The 10,799-nt window shown below is 40.7% G+C and overlaps 1 protein-coding gene across 2 annotated transcripts in view; it reads right to left on the reverse strand.

Moving 5' to 3' along the window:
• Window positions 1-10,340, reverse strand: part of ptpn13 (protein tyrosine phosphatase non-receptor type 13) — a 42,924-nt gene extending 32,584 nt beyond the window's left edge. For both annotated transcript variants that reach the window (XM_070924237.1, XM_070924236.1), the window contains exons 1-3: window positions 10,201-10,340; window positions 4,242-4,361; window positions 1,340-1,506 (exon numbers count right to left, since the gene is read on the reverse strand). In XM_070924237.1, coding sequence (XP_070780338.1) covers window positions 1,340-1,506; window positions 4,242-4,356 — 282 coding nt within the window. In that variant the 5' untranslated portion in view covers window positions 4,357-4,361; window positions 10,201-10,340. The remainder of the gene's footprint in view (window positions 1-1,339; window positions 1,507-4,241; window positions 4,362-10,200) is intronic.
• Between the last annotated feature and the right edge of the window lie 459 nt (window positions 10,341-10,799).

The following is a 10,799-nucleotide window of genomic DNA, read 5'->3' on the forward strand; positions in this document are numbered from 1 at the left end:
GGAGCTCGGGTACTAACTTAAAGACACACTCACACCCTCAGAAAATGTGGAAATTTAAAAGCCACTCACTAAAAGCAACAATACCACCCAAAATGTTGAAAAAGTGAAAGGAAAATCGTGGCACTCGCAGCTGACGTATATTTACCCACAGTCTCTCATAATGAGAGAAACAGATTATATTTTCTACACTGAAATAACTCAGCTGGGGAGGCGGGACCACGGCTGGAAAACTGACTCAGCACAAAACTGTGTTGAGGTCTGTGGGGCCGTGCCAGGGACGGGAATCCAGTCATGCAAGATTTTAGCTCTTCTACCAGAGGGGTAGAGTCGAATAGAGGGGGCGTGGTTCTGTGTATAAGTAAAACAAGTCGTGCATTGCAGGAGACAACTTCAGTCCTGAATTTTGTAACTGCAACTGCACAACGATCACAACAATCTCAGATATACAAACAATTAATACACCTTATTTGTTAAATTGCACTTTAACAAGTCATTTGCCTTGCCCTTGAAACTTTGAACACAGGCACTGGGCATTGATTGAGATCAACAAAATGAAATTAGCAGAAACAGTCCAAAAAGAAGCAAAATAAAACGATTCACAATGGATTTAGCCTATTATAGATTCTCGTTGTATTAGTCCTGTAGAATGCCGCAATTTTTAAAACCCAAATAAAACAAACAGCAAGCGAAAGACACGACAAGAGCTTCATTAAAAAGGTACCCTGTGGAGTTTTTGACCACGCATATTTTGTTGAGTGGGTGCCCATTTTGTTTGTATCTCGTGCTTGCACACGTGGATATGTATAAGCACGCGGGTGATACACACGCGATACACATTCCTGCCAATGGTTTCACATCATTCCACTGACCAACACGTGGTGGTAATGTGCCAAGAAACGTAGCAATGTACAAGCAAAAGGCAGAGAAGGAGAACACTGCAAGCTAGCAAACATGGATGTAGACAATGCAGGTTTCAATTTAAAAAAAAAAAAGCTTGGCAAATGTTTTATGGAGGAAGGAAAGGCATTCAACCCGTACACACAATAAACACATTATGGTGAGAAACACCAAATGTAAACATGACTTTGTTCAGAGAAGAACTCCACAGGACACCTTTTAGGTACTCAACCACGACTGTGATTAAACCGGACATCTCTGAGGCTTGAAATGAGCGTGAAGTATAAACTAAAAGTTATCACCAGGATTTTGCTGAAAACATAGAAGCATTAACAAAAGATTTGGCAAAGGTGATACAACTCACACCGGCGAAGCATTGGAAGACGTAGACTAAACAATCTGTGAGGTTCTGTCACCACATGGGTTATGTAAAGGTTAATACCTTCTCTATATCAGAGACAGAAGACAAGGAGACCCCTTCGAGGACCTCTGGAGCTGTGAAGGCTCTTAAGTCCTGCTGGGTGACATACTCGTCTGTGAATGAGATGTTGCCAGAGGGCATGAGCAGGAGGGACCAGGGAGAGATGATGAAGCCCATGGCTGCAGGGTCTGGAGAAGGAAACAGACACTAGAGATATTATCAGGAACAAAAACAACAACATGTTTGGAATTCCATTATTTAAATACCCAGCCATTGTCACACATGGACACACACAGTGTTAAAGTGAAGTACTGTGTTTTCAAGCACAATACTAGCATCAAATCTGTCTAAGCATTTATAGCCTGAATGCAGCAACTGTAGACATATCCAACCACAGTGGATGTTTCTCGCTAAGGCTTTGGCGTTTATGGAAACTCAAGATGATTGAAGTAAACAAAAACACATGTTGCTTTCTTAGCCTGCAAGAAAATAACTGTTGAGGCATAGAAGCAGAAAGGAATGGCTACACAGCGTAATTCTCCTTTCCTACAAAGCCACAGCCAGCGCTATGGTTAGAGAACATTTTAAAAATATACAGAGGAATGTTTGAGCAGCGCTGCAAAATTCTTTTCTTTGACTGATACTCTGAGAGGAGCAGAGAGACGAACAGAGGAACTGGATTTGAGGCACCAAATATCTGCTTTCAAAAGCTGGAATTTACTAAGTAAATATAAGTTTCCTGTTTAAAAAACTTGTGTGACCATTTGAAGATCTTACTCAAAAGTAGACTGGGTTACTAGGTGTCTCCCACACAAAACCTTTGCTCTGGATAAGCAATAATAGAGCTGAGCAAAAGTGCATGACTCAGCATGAGCAAATGAGTTTCTTGATGGATGACAAATGAATCAGTATCAATAAACTGCAGATATAAGCAGAAACCATACCAGATGTAAACTGACTTTTCAACCTGATAGATACCAAAAAACATGACTTGGGCATGCACCATTGTACCACTGTAAGTTCTTTATCCTTTAACCATGTAGTCTGTCAGTCTGATAAGATGCTATCTGAGCTAGGGGCAGGGAATAATTCAGAACTATTATAAAAGTAGATGCTTACAAACTGTACAGTGTACCATGCATTCAATTCTACAGCAAACATGCCATTAGAGCGACGGGTTGGCAGACGTAGAGCAGTAGATGGCCTCGGCAGAGTACCAAACACAGGAGCAGGAAGAGAACAGCAGTCAATTTTGGAAACGCTGACACGACCATTTGATCCTAAATATTCAACAGACAAAAGCATGAGGACGAATTCCTTTAACAAATCAGACGTATTCACACATTGCTTGTTCAAACAAATCATTCTTATACAAACATAGTGACTAACCGCTACTGTTTACACACAGGAATAAAACTGTGCTGGTGGTTTAGTGTTTGACAATGTGAGTCTATTCACAATGTCTGAAGTATCTGAAGAGTCATGTAAAGGTTTGCTAAGTCAATCGTACCTTGGCCCCCTCCATACATACATACAGGAAGCATCCTGACATTCACTTTCACTGGACCCCGGAGAGATAGAAACAAAATACATCTAGTAGGAAATTTACTGCAAACATTTCATCTGCTTCAGCAAAACAAAGACAATGATGCTTTTTTCGGCATAAACCAGCAAAAAATCCACTTCTGAATTATTCTTCATGGCTGACCTGGACATCTAAGTTTAATGGCTGCCGTTATTAATCCACTCTCGTGGTAAACATACTTCTTTACATAGCTCAGAGACTCTATAATAGCTGGTTCCAACATCTGCTCTTCAAATTTTAGCTTCACTCAGCAGTCTAAATCTGTGCACATGAGAGGCCGCAATTTACTCAATATAGCTACACAACTACACACTGAAGGAAAAAGAAGGATGTGTTAACAATCACTGCAGCACAATACCATGCAAAGATTAAAATAAGATAATCCAAGTATCCAGCCTTGCATTTTGTCCTTATTATGTTCAGAACTTTATCTCAGAAGGCTTGACGGCTGAAATGCAAGAGCATTTGTGCACAATCCTCAGCTTGAAAAGGCATATTTTCAGGCCACACTGATGAGAGGGAATTCCTACAGCATGCCAGGATTGTCTGCAATGGAACCAGTCAGCAAAACTGGAAGCTGAGGTCAAGCTGGTTTATGCACACAACTAAATCTTGAGTTACTGCTTCATGGAAATTCACACAGCCAATGGTGAACAGTTTAGATAACACAATTACGGCCAACATTATCAGGTGCATTGGGAGTTTCGTATGAGGCTAGGCAGCACCCAAAACGTTTTGACAACTCAGGGGGCACTGCAGTTCCAGCTGACTCACATCCTGTCCAATGTCTCCAGAGTTAAACCTCCCTTAGTCACCCATTGAAGTTTACTTAAGTTACAAAGACACTCTGGAATTGGACAGCCTTATCTCTTTGTCGTCAAGGACTATCACAAATGACTCACAAAAATGATTACAACCAGAGAAACTAAAACTGAACAGTCAACAATGGCCCAAATGACACAGAACCAGTATGCAACAAACTGACAACGAAATTAGTGCACTGATTGAAGGCTGTGATTTTAGTCCAAGTGTGACTGAATCTAAATTGTATAGGACATAAATTAGCCAGCTTAAAAGTGTTCATACTGTTTGTTTTGAGTTGCTTCTTCTGATGTGATGGACTGGTTTGGGCAAGAAACAATATTAACAAATCAGAGAGAGACAGAGAGAGAGACAGTGGGCGTTCCCATTAATTTGTCAAGACAAAATGGCACCTGCAATTCATGAGATCTGGACACCAGAAGATTTTCATTCAGCCCCTTTATTGTCTGTGTTTTGTGTGTATGTACAACAATTTCCAGGAAATATCTTTGCACACTTGATTCCACATGATCTTACCTTTGTGAAAGAGTTCTTGGAGGCTCTCAGCACTCTGACTGAGCACTGCCCAGACCTCCTCCTCCTGGAGCGGACCTCCTCGAACCTCCAAGGCTTCTGCCAGAGACACATGCATCCTCGCTGTGCAAGCAGAGAAGGGGGACAACTGATTAACACCAGAAAAATGAACACACATAAATACAAAAATAAGCTTTAATCATAATTTCAAGAAAAGAGCACATGCTTTCTTTCCTGCCTCTGGCACAAGGTCAAATCAGGCCAGAAAGCACACAGAGTTTCTGCACATCCTGTTCTAGTCAGAGCAATATATATACCTCAAACTTTTTTTATTCAATTTCCCAAGCAAGTCCCAAATTTTGATTACAGTGTTAATAATCACAAATTTGTGTTGCATTTTAGTTCACAAGCCTAATCCTGTAAGAATCCACGCCCCACTTGTCCTGACTGGCCTGACAGTCTAAGATGAAAGCAAATAAGCCCACATTGGCGTATCACTACAATAACCCTAAGCATTGATGCAGTTAACCAGTTCTGATCAACATTTTTTGCTCTCTCATGCCCTTGGGTAAACTCCCACATCTTCTAAATGTAAACCGTCTTATTATCCTCCGCAACTTAGGAGGTAGTGCAAGCACATGATGTGCACATGCACGCACATATGCACGCACACACACACACACACACACACACACACACACACACACACACACACACACACACACACACACACACACACACACACACACCCTGCTTTACTTGAGTTACATTCAACAAAGTAGCAGTTTATTACTTGGAGCTTCTACCAGCTTCTGAAAGTTAAGATAGCAGCTTCCAACTGAAGTGGACACTAATCTAGAAAAGCAAAACACCACTTTTTGGTGTGGTCTTAAAGCTGCTTGCAGCTCTACAAATAAGTAATAACACACACTTCTGTTCCCTGATTACACGTCATAAAACTATAACTGGGTCAGGCTCAAGCTAGGTAGTTTATATTATCTTGTGGACAGCAGTGGCGCAGCAAATTCAGCTTTTGGTGTAGAATGCATGTAAATATATGAACCCATATCACACAACAGCTCATATACAGTACTTAACATGGATTTAGATTGCACATATGCCACAACTTTGAATTCACTCATGTGACCCACAGGCTGGCTGGCTGTCTAACATGATTTGATTAAGATTTTCAAATGTGAAGTCACAAAAGTAAGACCTTGGTTTTTAGGTTTCTGTGTTTTTTCTCACCTGTAACTGTTCATAAACCAAACAAGTAGTCCAAATTTACTGGGGATTTGTGGGCTTAAAATGCCATAAACCAGCTCAAAGTTAGCCATATGGGACCCTGAATGAGAGAAATTATTCGTTAGATGAATCTCTCATTCACCACGGTTTCTATCTTAACTCCAGCTCCTGTGCTGCAGTGACAATGAGGTCTAATCCCAATCCCGCCATCACATGATGCAAATGTGAGCAAAACAGGATGCTCCATATTTGACAGACTATTTTGTAACTGAACAGAAACTGTTATCGCCTGGGGTAAATATTCACATACTGAACATACAATACTTGCAGGTGCCAGATGTGTATGTGTGGGGAGGTGGTGATTGCAAAAGAGTACTCTAATCATCTATTAGTGCAGAGAAAAGCATAGGGATAAGTGTGGCTGTAGCTTTGCATGAGACAATAAATATTTATCATTAAAAGTGACTTGTGTTGATGTGTTTTGATTACACTTTCTTTTTCTAATTCTTATTTTTTCCATATTCTATGATAAAAAAAAATATATAAACATATGTTATATAAGTATTAAAAAGCTAAAGTATACGCCTTGCCTGGGGTGAAGGTGGGTGATGAAATTTTTCCAGTGTATAAAAACATAAAATGTTCATATATGTCACAGTTGTAAAGCATAACTACACAATAAAATTCTGCACACACTCAAGTGCAAATATGCAAATATACAGGGCTATGCAAAAGATTCACAGAGGACAATGTGCTCGACAAGGCTGAGGATATACAAAAGCATGTTGTAGTCATAAGTAATTTTGCCAAAATAGTGGGGGGCAAAGGAGCAAAAAGGACAACAAAAAACAAGCACAGTCTTCGTGGAGCAGCCACAACGACGTCTAAACTGCTTTGACCACGTCACAACGAGAGACCTGTGTTCTAGGACAACTCGAGCTAAGATTGATAGTCCTTAGAGCTTGTACTTTATACTACTACCACTACGAGACAAAAAAAGTTACTTACATACACTGTTTGTTTTGGTTTCAGACTTGATTTTGTAGACAAATCCATGAAACCTTCTTTGAAATTGCCTGAGTCACTTATTCCTTCTGTCAGTGATAGCCTTTTTATTCTTCCTCCAAAACATGAGTCAAAATTTTGTGTGCAGTTTCTAAATTTCCCAATACTTAGCCACAAAATATGACAATGACAGTCACGGTAGAATATAACAAGGAACTCTGCTGTTAACCAACAACTTGTGAAACTTAAGAAAAATAACATTTTTCAACCTATGATTCCTTGACTGAAAATAAATCCATATCCCGATGTTTTGAACTTGTGCAGTCTATTTTTCACTTTGAGTGAAGGTTTTTTTTTTTTTTAGTAAATCCACATTAAACACAGCACAGGACTTGCTAGATCACAGCTTTTACACAGAATTTTATGAATCAAAAAACACAAAAACAAAGCCGATAAAAACATGTACAAACAGGAAATGAGGCCTAATTCCTATGTGAGATCAACCAAACATTCCAACACTCATGTCTGGGAGTCCAGAGTACCACTGTCCTTAAAAAAAAAACAAAAAACTTAAAACAATCCTTTAAAACTCATTTTTTCCAACTTTTTTTCCATGTAAAGCCAAATCACAAAGCGTGATAAAACTGCAGACACCATGTCTGTTCCACAGAGATTGGCAGGTGTACAAATTTGGCTAAGAGACACAACAGAGATGCCCAAACTGTCAGATCACATTTGGCTGTGTTCTGTGATGTTACTATATTGCATGCGATGCATGCACCTGTGGGTTTGACACCTGTGGCCTCAACTGACTACATTTTTTTATTCATTTTTACATTCACTGAAGTTCAAATTTCACAGTCGTGGTGTGAAGTGGTGGACTGACCGGCCGACAGACAGACAAACATTGCCATCCCAAAAGCCACGTTGCTAGCATGGTTAAAAAGTACCAAAGTTGACTCAACATTTTAAAAAGAGGCGATGCTTTGTTGCTTTTGGTATTGTGAGCTAAATTTTTGCATATCATTTATCCATAAACTGGGTCAGCAGCCTCGTTAGTGTTAGGCTTTATTTCTGAAAGTAATATGTGAAACAACGTCCTTTCTATGAGTCCAAAAGTTTGTACAAGAAAGTTAATGAGTAAGCATGTTACAGGCCTAAATGTTTATGCAGGAATGCAGGTTAACTATTCTAGTCAATGGGAGGCGTGAAGTCTGAGGCGAAGTGGGTTACTACCCATCTTGCTCATTACCCATGAGAATGGGGAGAGCGGGTGCTGTGAAGACTGATTGTTTTGCGGCCCTTGTTATTTCAACAGAGACCTACAGTGGAATGTTTTTTATCCACACTGAGGCTGCTGTGCAGGCCAGCTCCTCTCGCATTGGACTATGGTCCTGCTCATTATTGAGGGGGCTTAGGAGGCAGCAGCCCAAAGCAGTGAGAGCAGACAGCCTTCACCACTTCAGCACCTCATTCTCTTTCTCTTTTTCAAACAGTGGGGATGTTTGTTCCCAGGTATTCCCACACTATAGCTAGAAAGCTAGCTGCTGCTGCGTGTTTGAAAGTCTTGGTCACAGTCACAAGGATTTTAAAGAAAATAATCCTGGAAACGTGATAGTACTCTTTACTCTGCACTTAGGTGAAGCTTTTCCTTTCCTCCCACCTTCCTGTCAGTGGCACAGCTACAACCCATGAAATGGATTTGAAAACAATCCCCTGAAAAATTGAACTTCAGCAGAGTAGCCCATACCAAAAAGGTACAAATAATCTCAGCAGCTTTTGCTGCTTTCTGTCAGTGCTCATCCCTCTATATTTGCCAGGAACAAAAAGATCACAGAAACATGCATCAATTTCTCTGTCAAACTTTTCTTTTATCCTAAATCTTTTGAAAACTGAAGTAGCTGCACTTTTGAAGCAATCCCCCATAAAAACACCAGGTTCCACTTCTATTTCCAAAAGCATAACTCGTAACATAAGATATGAGAAGGAATTTGTTCATATCCTCCAAACATCAGAACTGTGGTCTCAGCTGGCAAACACATTTGGAACAGAAGCCGGTGAGAAGAGGTACTCTGCGCCAACATTGAGGTGAAAATCTTCCTGAAGTCATTCATGCCAGGAAAATTCAACAACAAACTCTGAGTGAACCTCTATTCCCAGAATCATACTGTATTATGCAGCCTGCAAGCACACGATTCAAATTCAAAACACACACTGTGTCTAGGAAGGCCTGGATCAGAATATCAGTTGAACCAACATGACTGATGATGTAAGGACTGATGTTTTCAAAATGTGTATAGCAAACCGAAACCAGACTGTACACCATTAAACTGATAAAATGAAAACATATAGTTAAAGAACCTCCTCCTTTAATGCTTGTGAATATACAGTACTTGATGAATTCTTCCTTACTGCAAAACTGTGACAGATTGTGGTTGCATTCACAGCTGTGTCTTACTAAAATGTCCTGTGAAGAAAACAGTAGCGGGAATGGAACAGAAGCGGTGACTCACATAAATAAAAAGGGAAAACCCAAAGGTTGGTTTTCATTAATCGTGACTCCCTTACAAATTTCGTCAGTTAGGAGGAATTAGACATGCCTTCCCAGATTATCTTACAATGAATTTAACACAGGGTTGTTGATGGACATGACACTGGCTAATACAACACTGAACCTGGTACCGTCCAGTAATGGAACCAGTTAAGGTTTCTCTAACCATTTAAGCCACCCTGGATGTTGGTGTTTTGTTTTTCGATTCAGCCAGGATCAGGACCAGCCGGAAAGAGAGCCATGACTATTCCATGATTATCAGCCCAGCTCTGGACCGACGGACCTCATTTCTCATTTTGGTCTTAACCTCATCCGCTCCATTTCTGTTAATCACAGGGTTGCTATGAGTACCGTGACATGCAGAGCATGGTTTTGCAAAACCTCACTCCAACCCCCCCTCTTCCCAACACACACAAACCCAACCCACTGACTATTTTCCCCATTTTTTCCTATGATGCTGCTCACACCATCTCCATCATAGCCACTTTAGATGGGGATGTTCCTCTCGCTCAATCACACAGACTCTCCACCTTCTTCTTTAGTCTTGAATGATATATTCAAAACCCTCATGACCTCTGAATTTAAGTCAACTTTTCTACTTTTCTATGGTAATGAAGGGGGAGGGGGTACAAAAGGCCTCCTTACTACAACCCCCATAAAACCTTCAGTTTGCATTGACACATTGTGCCTCTAAAAGGCTTTAAACAGGAGAAAATGAATCGTTGAAAATGCATGATGCTGGTGGATGAACTTGAAAGCAGTTAGCTAGCTAGACACCCTTTTATTTTTGTAGTGGCGTCTCCTCCTCCCTCCCAAACTTAAAATACAGTTACTGGTGTGGTCAAAGATGCCCCATGTCAGACACCAGTAGGAGCAGTAACGTTAGAGTTGTGACGTTAATGCAATAAATAACCATACTTTCAGGTCGAGACATACTAAATGTCAACAGACTGCTTATTAGCATAAAAGTAGCTTGCTAACAGCCGTGTCAACGTTTTTTAACGTTAGATAAAAAGAAGCATCGGCGTTTGAGCCTCGCCACAACAGACTCAATCCCTCAGTTTTCCCGGGGACAGTTGCTGGCAACCGTTACACCAAAGTTATCTACAACACAATGAAGTTTTTGTACATGAAGTTTTAAGTGCTTAAAACGGAACTTACCGGGCGAGAAGAGCTACAAAACCACTTGAGAGAGAAATGTTCGTACCCCGACGAGGCTATGAGTGCGCACACAAACGGGACCAGAGGCCATCCCATCCACAAAGCAACATCTTGGGTAGAAGCTAGTTGACTGTGCGCCGAGGCAGGCAGGCAGGCAACAGGTTTAACTTTCCACAGCGCATTCAGCTATAAAAAAAAAATCCACTACACTTCAGGTATTGCTTTCCGAGCCGCCGCAGTTAGCTTAAAAAACAAACATAAAAAAACAAATCTTCGGAAATTGATCAGAAGTCGTGTTTGATGGCCACAACACAGCATTCAGCTCCCGTCAAGCGCAGCCAAGTCACCATTACTGCTGAGGAGCGGAGTAACCCCTCCTTTAGCCCAGCTAGCGTGGGCTGGCTGGGAGTAACCAGACACCTTACTATGGCCGTCCATTGGCTCTCTGCTAGGGGACTGTCATTTAACCGTTTCTATAGTAACACTCACAACTGGGAGTAAAATGTACAGTGAGCTGGGTGCTGGAGGCAGAATCTGGTTTGTTAAACGTTTTCTATATAATAATATATAATATAATAATACATGTTATGTATATATAT

The sequence above is a fragment of the Enoplosus armatus genome, chromosome 18 (genome assembly GCF_043641665.1).
Source record: "Enoplosus armatus isolate fEnoArm2 chromosome 18, fEnoArm2.hap1, whole genome shotgun sequence".
NCBI lineage: Eukaryota > Metazoa > Chordata > Actinopteri > Centrarchiformes > Enoplosidae > Enoplosus > Enoplosus armatus.